General features: G+C 44.7%; 3 protein-coding genes across 3 annotated transcripts; 1 reads left to right on the plus strand and 2 right to left on the minus strand.

The window, feature by feature from the left end:
- Positions 1-177, minus strand: SERLADRAFT_338262 (uncharacterized protein; the record flags this gene model as incomplete). Its single annotated transcript, XM_007316840.1, has 1 exon — positions 1-177. A coding segment is annotated over one exon (177 nt), but the record flags the coding sequence as incomplete, so codon positions are not given.
- Positions 178-14,640: 14,463 nt separating this feature from the next.
- Positions 14,641-16,282, minus strand: SERLADRAFT_464107 (uncharacterized protein; the record flags this gene model as incomplete). Its single annotated transcript, XM_007316841.1, has 4 exons — positions 14,641-14,839; positions 14,927-15,373; positions 15,432-15,700; positions 15,789-16,282. The coding sequence occupies 2 exons, from the start codon at positions 15,159-15,161 to the stop codon at positions 14,715-14,717; spliced, it is 360 nt and encodes a 119-aa protein (XP_007316903.1).
- Positions 16,283-16,389: 107 nt separating this feature from the next.
- On the plus strand, positions 16,390-17,941 carry SERLADRAFT_464109 (uncharacterized protein; the record flags this gene model as incomplete). Its single annotated transcript, XM_007316842.1, has 4 exons — positions 16,390-17,336; positions 17,401-17,584; positions 17,639-17,700; positions 17,743-17,941. 2 exons carry the CDS (start codon positions 16,524-16,526, stop codon positions 17,560-17,562), a joined length of 975 nt encoding a protein of 324 aa, XP_007316904.1.
- Positions 17,942-19,274: the final 1,333 nt, after the last annotated feature.

The raw sequence follows: 19,274 nt of genomic DNA on the forward strand, positions 1-19,274 counted from the left end.
TTTGAGATAACCCCAGAGATGTTTAATAGGGTTTAGGTCAGAAGACTGTGCAGGCCAAACCATAGTGTTGAATGCTTGCTCCTTTAGCCAGTCCTTGACCTTCCTGCAGGTGTGCTTGTGGTCATTGTCTTGCTGGAAAATGATGTCAGGAGGATTGAGACCATAAGGCTCCAGGGTTTGCTAGAACTCATCCTTCAAAATCTGTAGGTAAAGGTCCCCATCTATTTTACCACCAACCTTGGTAGCAAATCCAACTCCTTTCCAAGTCATACAGCCTCACATTATTAAGGAACCTCCTCCAAACTTGAGGGTTCCATCTACCAGCCTATCACTAAGCCCCTCACCTGCCTTTTTTCATGCCCATTTGCATCCATCTGACCCTAGGCAATTGATTTTAGTCTCATCAGACCATATTACTCTTTTCTAGTCCTCCAAAGTCCAACCCTTGTGGGCATAGGAAAAATACAAACGAGCTTTGCGTTGCCTAGTAGAGAGAAGGGGGTGTTTGGACTTCACCACAGCGTTCATACCAGATTTCTTCAAATGAGACCAAATAGTATTGGATAAGAGGGGCTGGTTGATGATGCTGGTAAGGGCTTTGGTCACTTCAACAGCATTTTCAGCTTTGCCAGAGGTAATAAGATGTTGGGCATGTCGGATATTGGTGGGTGAAAGCTTGGAAGGACGACCTCCAATAGCTTTAGGTAGGGTAGAATGCTCTTTGGAGCAAAGTTTGGATGTAGTAGAAGGGCTAACACCAGTCTGCTTGGCAATGGCTTCACCAGAGTAGCCAGCATCAAGCAATGAAAGGATGGAGCTTTTTTGAGTAAGCAAGAGGGATCTGACCATGATGGTGGTTGAGAATCAAGAAGTGTGTGAACTTTTTTGAGCTCAGACATACTATTTGTATATATATCTTTGTTTGTACCAACACATAATGGCAAACATTCAATGTTTCAACTAAGATTCTAGTCATCAGCTCAAAAGTGAAAAAGCCCTTTCCATGGTGTTGCTGTTTTAAGTTAACTGTATCTCTATAGCATGTGAACCAGATCACATGACCTATGGGGCAATTTTATAGCCAAGAGTATGTACTATTTATAATTCCACCAAAGCTAAGTGTAATACTCAAGCTGTTTGATGGTATGCTTCATGCATAACACACAGCATAAACATGGAAAAGGTTTTTGGAGTCACTGTATATCCAAAGATACTGATCTTGATCACACACTGATAGCCTCTGATGCCAGGCACATTTGTTATTTTAATTGACCACATACCAATATACTTTACAGATTGATTGACTATGAGAATGTTAGTTTTGGTGATTCTGCACCTAGTTGTGCTATCTATTTTCCCTTCTTTATAAATCACTTTCCTCTTTATTCTTTTTGCTGTATTGTTCAGTATTCACTGAGCATTCTATAATTTCGCCTTTGTGGCTGATTTGTTTACAAAACTTCGGACTAGTATTGCAGAGTCCAGTATTCCTATTCTTTAGTTACTCATACTGGACTCTAGGTACTGTACACATTCTGTACTCTCTGATAATATAGTTACTCATACTGGACTCTAGTTCTGTCCCTGTTAGCTCTCAGCAAGTGGCTAGATGTTACGATAACACAATTTCCGGACATCTCCTTTCCTTTTTATTCTCCGTTTTAACTTTATACTTTAAATTGCCACGCGGCATTTCCCTTTCTCACGCCGCGTTGCCTTTCTTTTACTTTTAGACTTAACTCTCTCACGCAGTGGAGCTGGCCATACGGGCTAGGCCCTATGACATCATCAGCCACTGCCTTCATCAACTGTATAGTACACAAGTACAAACAACCTGTAGTAGTATATAAACCCCAATAGATCCAGGAGACTCCTCAGCGAGTCCTCCTGTTGTATACCAACTAACTCACTGCAGCCCAAGGGGTACCCACTCCCCATCTTCCACTACCTTTATAGTGTGTTCCTGTGTGCGCCAGAGTAACTAACTCTTGGTTGTTACACTAGACACTTCCCAGAAGTTCTCAATTGAACAGAGAATCCATCAGATGGCAATAAAATCAACACACAGGTTGATGTCAGCCATGTGAACTTCTGAAATGTTGCACTCCGAGGGCAGCAGACAATAGTGTCAATAGTAGGACAACATATCCATCAATTCAAATGTTCCGAGCAAGGCTTATCAAAACTGAAGACAATGTTGGAGTTGAGGGGAAATTCTGAGGCACTATCCCATAAATGCAAGAGAACTTAGGATAGAGCACTGTATCAATAGCAAAAAAATGTGTATTTATATGTAAATCCAAGCCCGTTTTCTCCACGAGCAAAAAGCGACCTTGGGACTGCCCCAGACCCATTACACTGTAAGGGACCATTGCTACAACACCCAATATTGTCTTCACATCAATCACTTTGAGAAGACAATTGCCTTGTGGCTCAGACAACCAGACTGATCCTGAAGACATGTGGAGTAACTGTTGGTCTGGAGGTGAGTACAGTGACACCAATGCAACACTTTTCTGTATGCCATTGATCTTAAGCTGGAAATAGAATAGAACTTCCCCCACTTCTATATGATCACCCGAGTCAAACTAATGAGAAGTTGAGTGAAATCTTCTAGTAGGATTAAACAGGTGTATACCTTTACATTGCGAGAAACCCGTACAATTGTCATTCTATCCTCTTTCCAAGATGAACAAGCAACTTGGCCATTTGGTAATTGGATGTGTGCCCAACGAGTAGCTTTGTGATTAGCTAAAAACTTGTGGTTGAATGCCTCCAGTGTATACTTATTTACAACTTCAACTTGGTTTGGACAGAGTATATGTGGTGTTCATTCCATAGCTTTCAAAAGAACATACTGATCTCCTAGGTCTTTTCCACCTCTGGGTATCACTAGAAAATCCACTTCAGGCGGCCACTTTGGGGGGGCTCTTAGCTTGATCATCTTCACCAAAAGGATGGGGCTAAGAGCCCTCAATACCTTGGTTCTTAGAGGTGTTTAGGGTATTGGTCCATAGTTTAGGTCTATATAGTGGGGACTAAAACCAATTAAGGATAATACCTTGGTCCTTAAAACTGATGGGGGATTGGTCCATAGTTTATGACCATGTTCTAGGGTCTAAAATATATCAGTATAATACCTTGGTCTTTGGAGGTGAATGAGGGATAGGTCCATGGCCTGTAATTGATAATAAAACTATGTGAAAACTCAGCCGCTGCCCAAGAGGCTATAGAAACGACTTTATTATTTACCTATGTGAAAACTACAATGGATGTTAGTTTAAGGTGATCTCTAATAAATGTAATGTAACATACCTCAGCTGCTGCCCAAGAGGCTATAGAAATGACTGAGGTATTTCTATACTAAACCCCCTACTACTTATAGTCGGAGGTGCTACTCACTATAGTATAATGACTCCTAGGAGAACAATGGTGACTCCATGGAGTGGTGGCTATGCTCCATGGGGAACAATGGCTGCTTCGGCAGAGACCGGGTTTATCCGGTTTTGTCACTCCCACTTGAGTGCAACCGTAGTCCCATAGCTTTAGAGAATTTCCAGTGTTTTTCATCAGTGAGGGGTTTAGTGAGAATGTCGGCAACCATATCTCCTGTAGGAACATATCTGATTACTGCCTCTCCCTTTGATACTAAGTTATCTTGGATAAAATGATATTTCCGTTGAATGTGTTTTGTGCGAGCACGGAACTGTGGATCTCGTGTAAGAATAATAGCTGCTTGATTGTCACAGTGCAATGTTTTAGGTCCATTTTGAGCATGTCCAATTTCTTCAAACAATGTCCGAAGCCATGCAAGGTGTTGTCCAGCATTGCTCAATCCAATGTACTCTGACTCCGTGGAGGATAAAGCTACTATGCTTTGTTTTTTGCTTGTCCAGGAGATTGCTCCTTGGATGGTGATAAAAACAAGACCTGATGTTGATCAAGACGTGTCTGGGTCTCCAGCCCAATCTGCATCCGAATATCCATAGAAATCCATGTCCATGGAGACATCTGTGCCATTATATCGTAGTTCCATGTCCCTGGTTGCTTTCAGATATCGGAGGACACATTTTGCAGCTTCCTAGTGATGGCTCCTTGGAGCTGAGCTATGTCTGCTTAGTATTCCAACAACATAGGCAATTTTTGGGCGGGTTCCGAGCATGACATACATGAGGGAGCCTACAATTAAGAGGTATAACACTTGACGCCCTTCAATATGCATCTTGTGTTGCACAATATCTTCCCCTGGAGCATTTGCAAGCAGTTTTGATCTATGGGCCATTGGTGTCCATACTGGTTTGCAGTTTTTCATTCCAGTACACTCCAGGACTGTGTCAGTGTATTGGCGTTGCAATAGGGATATTGTTTTGTTTGAACAATCACAATGGATTTCTATTCCAAGGATGTATTTTGCTTCTCCAAGGTCCTGCATTTTGAATATGGATTCGAGTTTGACTTTTGTGATATCCATGAATTTTCGGGATGAAGCTCCTAGGAGGAGGTCATGTACATAGACAACAACAAAGCATATTTGTTTGTTGTCCCGGAATACATAGAGACATGTTTCTGCATTTAGTGTTGTGAAACCGAGCTCCTGGAGCTTGTGATCAAAGGTTTTGTTCCATGTACGACCAGCTTGTTTTAATCTGTAGATGGATTTCTTCAACCTCCAGCAGTATCCAGGTTGGATAGGAACACCCCCTGGAGGAAGCATGTACAGTTCTTCTTCAAGTTCTCCATTGAGATAAGCTGTGGAGACGTCCATTTGATCAAGTTCTAGGTTGTACTTTGCTGCCAAGGCTAGAATAATTTGGATCAACTCTAAGTTTGCATCCGGAGCAAAAACTTCCTGGTAATCAATCCCCTCCCTTTGAGTAAAATCTCGTGCAACAATCCGGAGTTTGTATCTCTCAATGTTTCTGTTTTGATCAAACTTAATCCAAAACACAGGTTTTGATGTAATGGGTTTCACTCCCTTCGGAAGTGAAATAGTGTCATATACTGCATTAGTATTGAGACTTAGGAGTTCCTCCTCCAAAGCAGACTTCCATAATTCTCCATCCGGACGTGATAAGGCTTCCTTTAGTGTCCTTGGAAGGTCTGTGTTGGATGGACCGGTACTTGCTATTCCAGCAAAGAATGTCTCCTCTGTATCAGATGTTTCTTTATGAACCTCAGGAGTGTTAGGTTTCTCCATGGAGTTGTCATGCTGCTCTTTTTGAGACTGTTCCTCATCTAGAGTCCTTTGATAATCCCAGTTTTTGTCTGCAGGACGGGTCTGGCAACTGCTTCTGCGTACTCCTAGGGCTTCAGCAGGCATGACTGCTCTTTTAGGAACTTGTGCAGGTACTCCAGGGAGTAGACACATTTGTGTGTGTGTTGCCCCACTCACTCCTGAAGGTGTTGAATCACTCCTCGGAGGTGTTGTATGCCTTCCGGAAGCTGATCCAATGGACAGGCTGTCTAGCTGTATTCGGACTTTTTCCACATCAGCTGGCTGTATGTTGAGGGGCTGTCCTCCCACTGACTGTGACTCTACTTTGGGTTTCCGTTCTGAAGATGGCCAGTGTTCAGGTCTTGGTTGTAGAGACTGTTGTGGAGGGTGTCTTAGCTGATCAGGTGCTCCCACTGCTCTCGGAACGTCTCCACGGAGGTATTGCCCTACTGCTCTCGGAACATCTTCATGCTGATATGGTTCCATTTGCAATTCATTTGGATCTTGGATCCGAGGGTCAGGATCATCCTCCTCCAATGTATTTTGGTCTGGATAGTGAGCATTCTCTGGAATGAGTCCCTCCCACTGATCTGTGCTAGTGTCTGTGTTCCAGGGAGCAGTGTCGTCTTTTTGTACCTTTCCGGATTTATTGAATATGACATGCCAACTGGAAAACACAGTTCGTTTTTCAGTGTCTAGGAGTTTGTAGGCTTGCTTTCCATGTGTGTAGCCAATCATTATGGCTTTGCGTCCCTTGGAGTAAAACTTCCCTTGCCTTTTGTCTTTCGGAATCAAGGCATATGCTTGGCATCCGAAAGGGCAAAACAAAGTTGGATCAACTCTCCTTTTAAACAGTATTTTATATGGGGTCTTTCCATGGAGTCCTGATGCTGGGCTGCGTGTTGTGATATATGCAGCTGTTTGCATGGCATCTACCCAAAATGACTTTGGGAGCTTGGAATCATGGAGCATAGTGGTTGCTAATGTAGCCAATGTCTGATTCATGCATTCTGCAATGCCATTTTGTTCCGGAGTATCTGCAGCTGTAGTTTCTTGGATGACACCATCTCCTCGGAGTTGATTTTTTAATGCATTGCCAGTATATTCTCCTCCCCCATCACTCTGGAGGAATTCTGTGTACAGTGGAGTGAAGTTTTCTTCTCCGAAATGAGTCCAGAAGAATGTTTGGACATCTTCTTTCCATTGCTTGTATTGTTCCAGTGCTTCACTTTTATGTTTTAGGAAATATATCCATGGAAATTTGGAGAAATCATCTACGATGACAATCCAGTACCAAAAAACCTCCCTGGAAGTTGGTTTGATTTGTCCTCCAACATCTGTGTGCACAATTTGTATGGGGCGCTTGGCTCGGTTTCCTCCAGTGGACTTGAAAGGTAATTTCTTCATCTTTCCTAAAGCATAAGGTTCACAAAACTCTGGGGTTCCGGTAAGGGTGTCTATGTCCTGGAGCTGTCCTTTTGTAACCATTTGTTGCAAGCGGTCCATTCCAATGTGTCCCATTCTCCTATGCAATAAATTTACATCTACTGCTGCAAAAGCTGACTCCGGGTTGATTTTGGGTTTTACTTGGATGTGATAAAGTCCTCGCTTGTGTAACGCAGTGAGGATAAGTTCCTCCTTTTTCCGAACTTCACAAGTGTTTGACCCTGCTGGAAAAAGTGTTGATAACCCCGTTTTAGATAATTTGTGGACAGAGACGAGTGCTAAAGTGAAGTTTGGCACAAGTAAGACGTTTGACAGTGCAATATTGTAGTCCTTTTTGCCAACAGTTGCTTGTAGGATTACTGTTCCAATGCCAATGGCATTTATAGAGGATTCATCCCCAAAACTGATTGTCCTCGGAGGATGCGGAACATGGTATGTTCCTGGCTCAAACCAGGAGCGGTGAGGGACCATGTGGGATGTTGCTCTGGAGTCAATAATAATTGTTGTTTTGTGCAATATGACTCTGTTCCTCCTCGGAGTCAGATCCAGATGATTGCTCTGCCGTGTTTGCTTTTTCCTTCTCTTTTCCTTTATCCTTGTGTCTTTCCTTTCCCTTCTTGCTTTGACCTTTTCCAGCTGACTGAAGTGTTCAACACTCCGAGGTGTTGTGTGATTTGGCTTTGTGGAAGTCACACCACTTCTCCTTGGATTTGAGTGCTGATCCAGAACCTCCAGGGGCCTTCCCTGACTGTTGTGCAACTTTTGCAGTGATCCGGATCTCAACTGCATCAAAGGTAAGTTTATTTTCTTCAATCGTGTTGATGTTACAATAACACAATTTTTGGACCTTTTCTTTAATTTTCATTCTCCGCTTTAACCTTTTTACTATAGTTCACACTCCGTGCCATGCGGCACTTTCCTTTTCATTCTAAACTCCACCTTCTTGCGCAGCGCTGTTTTCATTCTTCTTTTAGACACAAACTCTCTCACGCAGTGGAGCTGGTCACACGGGCTGCACCCTCTGACATCATCAGCCACTGTTTTTATTAACTATACAGTACATAAGTATAAACACTCTGTATTAGTATAAATACCCCAATAGATCAAGGAGACTCCTCAGCGAGTCCTCCTGTTGTATACCAACAAACTCTCTGCAGCTTAAGGGGTAACCACTCCCTCATCACTACCTTTATAGTGTGTTCTTGTGTGCGCCAGAGTAACTAACTCTTGGTTGTAACATTAGGACTTGCTCTTCTACTCTCTTGCACGTTGTGCAAAAAGTTCCACTGGGCACCCGGACTCCAGGGTGAAGGAGATTTGGTTATTGTTTGGGAATATCCCGCATAGCAAATAGGTGCGCTCCTAGCGACGGCCTTGTAGTGTTTTGGGAGAAGAAACAAAACCTTTGATACGTGGCCCCCAGCGTTAAGGGGAGTACTATAGCTCAGCAGTTGGTGTGGAACCTCTGTTGATTAGATTTAGAAATACAAATTTTCCTCTTTGAATACCTCTGACCGGGCCGGGCACTTGCCTCTGCCACTCTGGAGAAGGGTTGACAGCTTAACAAGCGGACCACCCCCTGACAACTGTTCGGACCAGGGTTTATTACAAATACTTTTTATATAAATTTCAAATACTATAGTGTGGGTAATCGGAGATTGAGATCCAATACTCAGCTGGGAAGAGGTTGATCCGCAGATAGCAAGCGGGGACCCCCAGTTACCTTTTTTTTACATTACCAAAGAAAACAAGTCGACATGTCGTCGCAACCAGATATGAACACTTTGTTGCACAACATATGTGCACAGATCTTGGCGTTAACTACGCAAGTTGCCGAGCTACAGGCAAACCCCCCTGCAGCAACCCCCTCGGTAGAGAAAAAGTTCAATAAGAAAGTCGAAGTCGTTGCTGATCCTGGCGCCTTTGAGGAAGACAGAGCGCAATTTGCTGAATGGTGGATCAAATTCCTGATTTGGGTTAAGGCAAACTGGGACGCATTTGCCGATGACTTTGAGGTAGCCACTGTGGTGCTATCTCGACTAAAAGGACCTGTGGCGGGTCAATACGCCCAAGTTAGATTGCAGGAGTGCTACACCGCGGGAGTGTGGCCCACCTGGGACAATCTCAAAGTAGAGATCAAAAAATACTTCAAACCGCAAGCTGAGCGTGACTGGGCGCGTCAGCAAATCCATTCCTTTAAACAAGGCAACATGAGGACAGATGATTTTGTAACCCGGTTCCTGGCCCTCTCCATCCAAGGGGGTCTTGGTAATGAACATGCAGTAGAGCTGCTGGAACACAATGTGAACCCCCACATTGCAGAACAGCTTTATCTGCAGGATATAAGAATTTCTCTCAAGCAGCAGAGGAGGTTCGAAAAATAGGTAGGGCCATAGAGCTCTACAAAATGAACCAAGGTGGCGAGACCACCAAAAACAACCAATCCCAGAGGCGCCCTGGGTCATCAAACCACCATAATCACTCTCACGGGTTCAAGCCGTTCAGGCTGCAACCAGGGCAGGGAGCCCCTATGGATATTGGCGCGGTCCAGGGCGGACAGATGCGCAGATTCAAAGGGAACTGCTACAATTGCGGCCAAGAGGGACACATGTCCCGAGATTGCAGAAACAGGGTGCAGGCCGCCCAACAAAAAAATAATCAAGGGCACCAGGCACGCCAACTAGAAACTGAAAAACCGGACGATCGGCTCCAGACTCTGGCCGTTTGTTCGTACGATGTAATCCGGGCCTTCTTTTACAACCAGCAGGTCACTGAGATGAAGGTTCAGGGCAAAGAGTTCGGAGCTTAGGTCACTTGGGTGCCTTCGCTCCTATAAACAATGAAGTAAACCACAATAAGGTGGCCCCTGCTCCGGGGTGATGCACGAGCAATAAAGGAAAGATGGGGATGGCTCCCCAATTTGTAAATAGATTTAAAAATTTGTTACCGGAAATATGTACTTGTATGAAAACTTGTAACTGTGATATTTATAATACTACCGCTGCACCAGTGTCTCCTTCAAAGTGTGGCCCCAGCGAGACAAACACTAGGGTGCTTGATTGTGGTAAAAATAAAATAGAAAAACATGTTTCTTTTGATACTTCCTCTTTTTTGGAGCCACCCTTTCCCGGAATCCCAAGGCATGTGTTGATGCGCACATATTTATTCCAAAAAGAGATCCGCTTAGATGTTGGTGTGGAGGGACGCAGAGAACGAGTCACCGCCGAAGCTACCCAACTAGGGAAGATTAATTTAATATTGGGCTGGACCTGGCTATTTAAACACAATCCTGAGATCGACTGGCAGACAGGGGTTGTCACATTGTCACGTTGCCCTCAGGAGTGTGTGAATTTGGGTAAACTGAATCACATCCGTCACAATGAGCATCTTGAAGAAATAAATGCTAGTCACATCTATGAGCTCAAATCTCTAGAAAAGATTGATGATGACGATGACGAGGTAAAACCTGAGGAAGAGGTTAAGAGGCTGGTACCTCCCGAGTACCATGACTTCTGGAAAGTCTTTTCAAAACATAAATCAGAGCGCTTCCCAGAGGCTAAGCCTTGGGACCATGCTATAGACTTGAAGGACACTTTCAAACCGAGGGACATATGATACCACTCTCTGCTCCAGAAAGAGATGAGGTTTCTAGCTTCATAGATGAGCAGCTTAGGAAGGGTTACATCAGACCTTCCAAAAGCCCTATGACGTCCCCAGTGTTCTTCATTCCCAAAAAGGATGGAAAGAAGCGTATGATTATGGACTATTGTTACATGAATGAGCACACGGTTAAAAATGTTTATCCGCTGCCTTTGATCAGTCAGCTAGTAGACAAATTGGCTGGTGCCAAGATCTTGACAAAGATGGATCTCAGATGGGGGTACAATAATGTACAAATCAAAGAAGCAGATGCTTGGAAGGCCGTGTTCACGTGCCACCGAGGATCTTTTGAACCCCTTGTTATGTTCTTTGGGTTGACCAACTCACCGGCAACCTTCCAGAGCATGATGAACGAGATTTTTGCGGATATGGAAAACTGTGTCGTCATTTACATTGACAATTTGTTGATATTTACGAAGTCGGATGATGAGGCTGAGCATGACAGGATTGTGCAAGAAGTCCTTCGACTCTTACAGGAACGGGACTTATTCGTCAAACCCAAAAAATGTAATTTTAAGGTGAAGGAAGTAGACTTCCTTGGTATGATCATAGGCCAGAATGGAATCAGGATGGATCCTGAGGAAGTTCAAGCTATATTGGACTGGCCAGAACCTACTCACGTCAAAGGAGTTAGGGCCTTCCTTGGCTTAGGAAATTTCTACCGAAGGTTTATTGAAAACTTCGCAAAAATCACGAGACCGTTGAACAATCTCACTAAAAAAGACATTGTTTGGCACTGGGGTGCCAAAGAACAAGAAGCTTTTGATAAGCTTAAGCAGGTGTTTAGGACAGCGCCCATATTAGCATTTCCAGAATTAGACAAAGAGTTCCAGTTGGAAACCGACTCTTCTGATTTTGCTACTGGGGCTGTTCTATCCATTAAATGCCCTGACGATCTTTGGAGGCCTTGTGCCTATTTATCACATAGTTTGTTGCCTACGGAGCGCAACTATCAAATTTACGACAAAGAGATGCTGGCCATCATTAGAGCCTTAGAGCACTGGCGACACTACTTAGAAGGTGCTAGACACCAATTTGAAATTTGGACCGATCATAAGAATCTGGAATATTTTATGACGGCCCAAGACTTGAACCAAAGACAGGCTCGCTACGCAGTGTACTTGTCAAGGTTTAATTATAAATTAATTCATAAGCCTAGAAGCTCTATAGGGAAAGCGGACACTTTGTCCAGAAGAGAGGATCATGCCAACGGTATCGAAGATGACAACAAAGGTGTTACCCTGATAGACCAATCAAGGGTTGCCAATGTTGGAATCGGGCAGGATTCCGATCTTCTGGAAGTTTTCAAGAAAGACATCTCCTCAGAAAAGAAGGCGCGCCTTGACAGCAATGAAAACTATTTATGGGAAGACGGGCTCTTTCATTTTAAAAACAAATCTATGTGCCTGAGTCCGCAAGGATCAAGGCAATAGATAGACATCACAACACTCCAGTGGCTGGGCACCCTGGGTGGCAACAAACAATGGAGTTGATCTCCAGAAACTATATGTGGCCTGGCATGGTCAAAGACATACAGGAATACGTAAAATCCTGTCTGAGATGCGCCATGGCTAAAAATTCTCATCAACCGCCGGCCGGTAAACTTATGCCAAATCCAATACCAGCTGGTCCCTGGCAGGATATATCGGTTGATTTCACAACGGATCTGCCCGAGTCAAATGGGTATGATTCAGTAATGGTGGTAGTAGATCACTTCTCCAAAGAAGTGGTATTTATACCCACCAACAAAACCATTACTGCTGCTGGTACGGCAGATTTATTTAAAGGTTTCATATGGTCCATCCATGGATTACCAAAGACGGTTATTTCCGATAGAGGGCCACAATTCGCTAGCGAATTTACAAAAGAATTATGCCGGATGCTGGGCATCAAACCTAAATTATCAACGGTGTTCCATTCGCAGACTGATGGACAAACGGAGAGACTCAACCAGGAGTTGAAACAATACCTCCGTATATTTATTAATGACAGGCAGACAGATTGGGCCAAGTGGCTAAAGATAGCCCAGTTCTCATACAATATCAAACAGTCGTCGGCTACAGGAAAGGCACCATTTGAGGTTACTAGATTGTACCTCCCCAGAATGGGTGTAGAACCTAGCAAAAGCAAGAACGAGGCTGCTGGGAACATGGCCAAAGACATGAAGTTTGTCTTAGACAAAACACGCAAGGCGCTATTCAAAACTGCAGAGCAGATGAAAGACAGGGCAGAGCATAGACGCTCTAAGGCCCCTGACTACAAGGTCGGCGACCTGGTTTGGTTAGATACCGACCACTTAAAGTTAAAAGATCGGCAGTCTAGAAAACTGACCAAAAAATGGATTGGCCCTTACCGGATTAAGGAAGTCAAACCCAACGCAGTGGAGCTGGAACTCCCAAAACAAATGAGGGTAGTACCCACGGTCAATATTAGCCGTGTGAAACCCTACAAAGGACCGCTGCCGGGACAGCGCGTAGACCGGCCCGGTCCGGTGGTAGTCACCCAGGAAGGTGAAGAAGAGTTCGTAGTTGAACGGGTGGTGGATGCACGCTTGAAGCATGGCAAATTAGAGTTCCTAGTCCTATGGAAAGGCTATGGAGACGAGGACAGAACGTGGGAACCAGAAGCCCACCTGGATAACTCCCGTGACGCTGTTCACAAATTTTATTCTAAGAATCCCTCAGCTCCTAGGAAGCTTAGAGGCATGGATTCAAAACTTTTGTAATTCTCTTTTTCAAACTATGCCCGAAAATTTAACTACCACCGCCGGTATTTGGTCTCGCCTCGAAGTCGAGCCTTAGAAGGGGGGTAGTGTTACGATAACACAATTTTCGGACCTTTCCTCCATTTTCATTCTCCGTTTTAACCTTGTATACTTTAGCTTTCACACATGGTGCCACGCGGCACTTCCCCTTTTGTTCAAACTCCTCTTTCTTGTGCCGCATTGCTTTCTTCTTATTTTTAGATACAACTCTCTCACACAGTGGAGCTGGTCATGCGGGCTAGGCCCCATGACATCATCAGCCACTGACTTTATCAACTGTACAGTACATAAGTACAAACATTCTGTATTAGTATATATACCCCAATATGTGAGGCAACGATAAACTATAACAAAAACAAAACCTGTCTCCTTCTGCACTTGCAGGGAGTAAAGGGTTCGATGAGCTTGAGGTTGACAGATGCTAGTATGTATAGCAAGTAGAGGACTTTGAGAGGTAAGCTTCAAAGGTTTTCGTTGAGGAGTAAAGCGGGTAAATTCAGTAATAGAAAACTAAGGAGCCATACATGAATAGGTAAGGCTTTATATAGTGAACTGTTTGTTCCTCAGACCGAAAGGAGAATATATGAAAAGTGGTCTGAGGAATCAATCGACCAATAAGAAAAAGGGAGAGTAACTATTGTACGACTTTTAACTTGATTAATCAGCAGGTGAGAGACTTGTACTAATAATAGAGGATTGTCACGTGTGTTCAGGAACCGTATCCTCATAATGAGGTACGATCCTGAATAAGGCGTTATTAGTATAACCAGGCTTTATTGAGGCTTGGAGCTGGTTGGCGAGATGCCTACTACCAGTCCTTACTCCGTGTGCTGGCTGGCTGGGAGCAATACCCAGTCTCTGATCTGTGATATAAAATGGTAGCAATGGTTAAGAAAGCCTGTGAGGGCTATGAGAAGTAAAACGGCAAAGGATACCTCTAGCCCTAGAGCCAGAGGTGTAACGGGAAAAGCGTTCGAGAACCAAGACATAGCGAAGATAAGAAAATAATGAAATGGTCCTTACACAATAGATCAAGGAGACTCCTCAGCGAGTCCTCCTGTTGTATACCAACAAACTCTCTGCAGCTTAAGGGGTAACCACTCCCTCATCATCACTACCTTTATAGTGTGTTCTTGTGTGCGCCAGAGTAACTAACTCTTGGTTGTAACAGCTATAGAAACAACTGAGGTATTTCTATACTAAGCCCCCTACTACTTATAGTCGGAGGTGCTACTCGCTATAGTATAATGACTCCTAGGAGTACAATGGTGACTCCATGGAGTGGTGGCTGTGCTCCATGGAGAACAATGGCTGCTTCGGCAGAGACCGGGTTTATCCGGTTTTGTCATGTACTACCTCAGACTCTTCTATGAGATCTGAGGTGAGACTCACTTATTTCCCCCCTTTTGAATACCTATCTGATCCCTAGTATAGACATCTTATCTTATTAGGTACTTACTTTGAATATAGCTCAGACTCTTCTACAAGACCTAAGACACCTTATTGTATTAAATCAAACCCAAACAACTTGGTATACTATGGTGTGGTGTTTTATTTTCTTATATGGTTTGTAGGGATAGCATGCTCAGAATGTCAGTACTGTTGCCACTTTTGCATGCATTTTATTATCTAAGACTTTGCAGCGGGCCGTACCACCCTTTTGGTGGTAGGCTGTACACGTCTATTCCGCTGGAAATTTGTCTGGTATCTGATAAATAATAAGAGGGCATGGCTTGGTACGTGTCGGGTTGGATCTAGGAGAGCATGTAACGAGAGGGGAGGTTGTTAGCCCCCATCACAATCACAATGCGAAGAGAGGAAAGTGTTGGGGGAGGACTTACCGTGGATGTGCATCCAGCCGATTTGGAGCTGCAAGGCTTCGTTGATCTGGATGTTGTCTGCTCCCTCCCGCAAGCCGGTCTGGATAGCCCGATGGAGCACCGCGCGGAATTTTGCTGTGATATTTGTGGGGCATGAAAAAAAGTGCATGGAAGTCGAGCAGAGATTAGAATGCAAGTCGAAGTCAGCCATATACAAAGCATGACAATATCCATTTTCCAGGGAGAAGTATTCCATTAGTCGGTAAATATTCACAGAACTACGCCATCATGAGATAGCACACTAACTTATGGTGAATGGGTGATAACTTAGCTTGACAGCACTGTTTCAGGGAGATACATTAGCCCCCGATAAATCACGCTGTCCACCCCTGCCATGATAAAGTGCTAAACAGTAAAGCGTCAGTAGAGAGCTTCTCAATTCCACGATGTGCTGGTTAAGGCTAAAACCTAGTACGTGCATCAAAGTTTTAGGGTGTGTGGAATTGATAGGTTGAACAAATCTTACCCTGTTCAAACTTGACTTCAAATCTGGAATGCTGTTGATACAGGCTATACGTTTATGCGAGGCTACGCTGATGAATCAAAACGCGTCATGATCCCAGCTAGCGGCACAAGCACAGGTACAGGTACATCAAGCTCATGCTGACGTCTCGGTGTATTGCGACAATTGCTTTCGTCCATTGACAGCTGACATTGCTGACACTGGAGTAGGATATTTCCATGCGCAATGAACGGTAGGGGAGTAACCGAAGTGAAATACACGTTGCTTGGGCCCTAAGGAGATGACCACGAACCGTCATCAGTGATAGTGTCCATCATGATAATGAGAATCTTCCCCTGATTTGGAAGGAGAGATACTTACGATTGTGACTCATGCGATGTGAGGGTGAAGGGCAAAATAAAAATATTCCCTACAGTTACCGTGATTTGACACGTCCGAGTCATACCTTCCCGCAGACCCCTGACTGGCTACGATGCTATTTGTTCACTGAGGGCCTCTGTAAACGAATCAGTGTTCTATGACTATAAGTTGATGTAATGAATGCTCGACTATTTCAGTCCATCGAGTTGATTGAGATGTCTGATGATGGTGACGTTATACGAGGGATTTGCTCTGATATGTATACCAGGCCACTTGTTCAAAAGCTGTGTGCCGCTCCATTGATTTACAGGTGACCGGTGAAAAGTTCAAGGTTATTTTTTTGGTAGCACGACCCAAGCACTACTCGGTTGATAATTTATCTTCTGGGTTTGAAGTGCACTGGCCATTGAAAGCGAGTATTCAGACTGTCATTCAAGCATGGACCCCAGGAGAATGATTGGTGTAGGGTGTACTGGATTACTTGCACCGAGTCCGAACAGGATGTTCAAGTTGCCCATATGTAGACATCGTGAACATTCTCACGGCAATTTACTGGACGTTTATGGGTGCTTATGGGCGCTTATGTACGAGACATGTGTAGTACACGAGCTTGTTAGAAGTTTGATTTGATAGACTGTCATATCATAGCATTGCCAGCGCCATTGAAGACGGTCAGACCCTCTGGAACTTGAAACACCCTCAGCCCTTACAGCCCTCACCAGCTACAGATTAAAGATGGGTTCAGGTCGTTTTTCTCTTATTCTCCATAACATCTACTCGACTCTTTTTCGACCACACATGCCTTATCCAAACGACATTTTTGGCATATTCCAGGAGGGCGTCATCGGGCCTATGGGACCTGAGTCATGGGAGCGGCAGCTTTGCTTAGACGATAGGTCCACAAATTGTTATATCGACCACATCGTGTTTTGTAAATGCAAAGACGACAAGAAACACGAATTCTTGTTGATTTCCGTTTGCTACCCGGACCCAAACATCACGGCCAAGGCACTTGTGGTCGTCGACCGTTCACCCTCCGCTCCGTCACCCAACTCGTCTGTTCATACCCCTCTAGGCTCTGCCATTGTGTCACCGTCAGTCTCCGATACTCCTGCCCATGATCGTATTGTCATCACCAAAGAAGACGATAAAACGGAGTTGACTAAACCGTATAAACCATACAGGGAGCTCTGTACCCTTACATTCTCCGAGTCTTGTCCCTCCAATATCACCGGAAATTATTTATCGCCTTCTGTTCGGCAGCTATGCATCCTGTTGAAAGTCATCAACAAACACGCCCCGCTCTACAATCTTTATGAGCACCAGTGCTACTGGTTTGCGAATACCGTGTTTGACACGTTGAAGAAACTATTTCCAAATGCAGAGGAGAAGTGTAGTTCACACGACATGCGCGGCAACTATCACGGGTTGAAATTCGACCATCGTAACAGTATAGAGACGATATCTGAAGAATATGACAGGGCATGGAGTGAGGCGTGTGACAGGGTGAGGGAGGAACAGAGAAAACGAGAAGAAAGTCGACGTAAAGTGAGTAAACTCTCGCTGTCGTATTTTGCTGTCTATTACTTAATTTGTTTAAACCCATCGACAGTTGATTCAAACTGGGAGAGACGAAGGTAATGCGGAACGAGAGCAACTCAAGGCTGAAAGTGCGCGCCGCGACGCTGAAAGACTGGCTGAAATAGCCCAGCTCAAAGCCAGACTACGTGAATACGAAGACTGTCAGCCTGACAATGCGGCGGCCCCGGCCTGAAGAAGGGATGTCAAGTTTGTTCGTGAGTCCATTTGAGCATTACTACTTTCAAAACTAACAAGGATCTGTATCACAGTCGTAGCCAGGAAGACAGCAAAGCTGTCAAACATGCCATATCTTTCCTATTATTTATTTTCACAGAGCGGAATCTATGACTCGTCATCGTTAACATGTCCATGTATATTTTAGTACACTGTTTCAGGTGTAGGTACCGTGCCAGGCCTCTAGTGTAGTTAAATCATCGCGACGGTTCGAAAGCGGGTAGTTTGATAGTGCCACTTAGACTCCCATGCTGCTATGTTATAACGATCCCCAGATAGTTGCCAAATGTTTATGGAGGATGTCGCTGCGAATAATGACAAAGAAATCTATAATCATGATTCCGACGGCCTCACCGTGGTCCGTAATAACCGTTTCCCGAGTCCTGTGGAAGATCTTGCGACTCTCTTCTTCCATCCTCGTGAGCATCGCAGGCTTCGCTGCCAAAAATTCCATGGTTATATCGTAAAATGCATTCTATGACAAGGCCCATATGATGCCTCGTGATCCCACCCGAACATGCACCGTGGCCATCCCGCAACTTGTGATCTCTTTTTACCTGCCAGCTATATAGATGGAGGCGGAAGGAGCGGCAGCGTTCTCCTCGAGGGCGTCTCATCGGCTCTCTTCTGGAATGCTCAGCTTCGGCCTTTTCATTCTGGGCTTGGTGTTCAGCAGCGACGTGCTTGCGTCCCCTCCTTCGTCTGGATCAGCGCCCAGCATCGTCGACGTCGGCTATGCGGGCTGTCTGGGAAACCAGTCGTATCCCAACACGGTAGCCTACTTGGTACCGTTATTTCAGCATATGTAGGTAGTGTTTGAATCGAGTGGAGCACAAAGGCATCTGGCGTAAGCGGTTTGACTGTGAGATGCGATATCTGATACAAGCAGCGTGACGCCCTGAATAAAGAATGAGAATATCCTGAAAGCCTCAAAGTTCGAATAAAGTCTATAATGTGTATACAGTACGGTATGATCACAAGGTGAATCGAATGCACGTATGAATAGGACTTGAGCAGAGGGGCGAAATGGGAACAGCAACAAATGCCAAACGACATATCAATCATGGTTATTGCTCGGTGACTGCGTTTGTGACCGCGCGCTGTAGCACCTGCTGGCACTCGAGGCCAAGTCACAAGGAGCATGGGTGAAACGTAATGCATGATCATTGAAGATATATAGCCACTGGCCATAAGTACATTCAACGAGCGTATGAAATCTATATTAAATGCGTATGTCTCGGCAGGTTAGCTGCGCTGCTCCACTGCTGCCGTCTCCTCCAGTAAACGCTTTAGCTTGAGTGCCAGTCCGTCAGTGAGTTGAGTTGGGCCATCGACGGTGCATAAACGATAAGAGGGCATGGATTGGTACGTTTCGGGTTGGATCTGGGAGAGCGTTCAACGAGAGGGGAGTGTGCTGCTTCGAGGAAACTTGCCTTGCTGTCCTCTACTAAGACGGAAGCCAAGATGTCATCCGGGTCGCCGACGCGTCCGAGTGCTGGGACGTTCCTTTCGTCTTTCATCACCACGAAAAAAAATGATGAGGGTTGTCAGCCCCAGTGAGACTTGAAGGAGAGGGAGAGAGGGGCGTGTTAGGGGAGGGAGGACATACCGTGGATGTGCATCCAGCCATTTTGGAGCTGCAGGGCTCCGTTGATCTGGATGTCGTCTGCT

This window comes from Serpula lacrymans (genome assembly GCF_000218685.1).
Source record: "Serpula lacrymans var. lacrymans S7.9 unplaced genomic scaffold SERLAscaffold_5, whole genome shotgun sequence".
Classification (NCBI taxonomy): Eukaryota; Fungi; Basidiomycota; class Agaricomycetes; order Boletales; family Serpulaceae; genus Serpula; species Serpula lacrymans.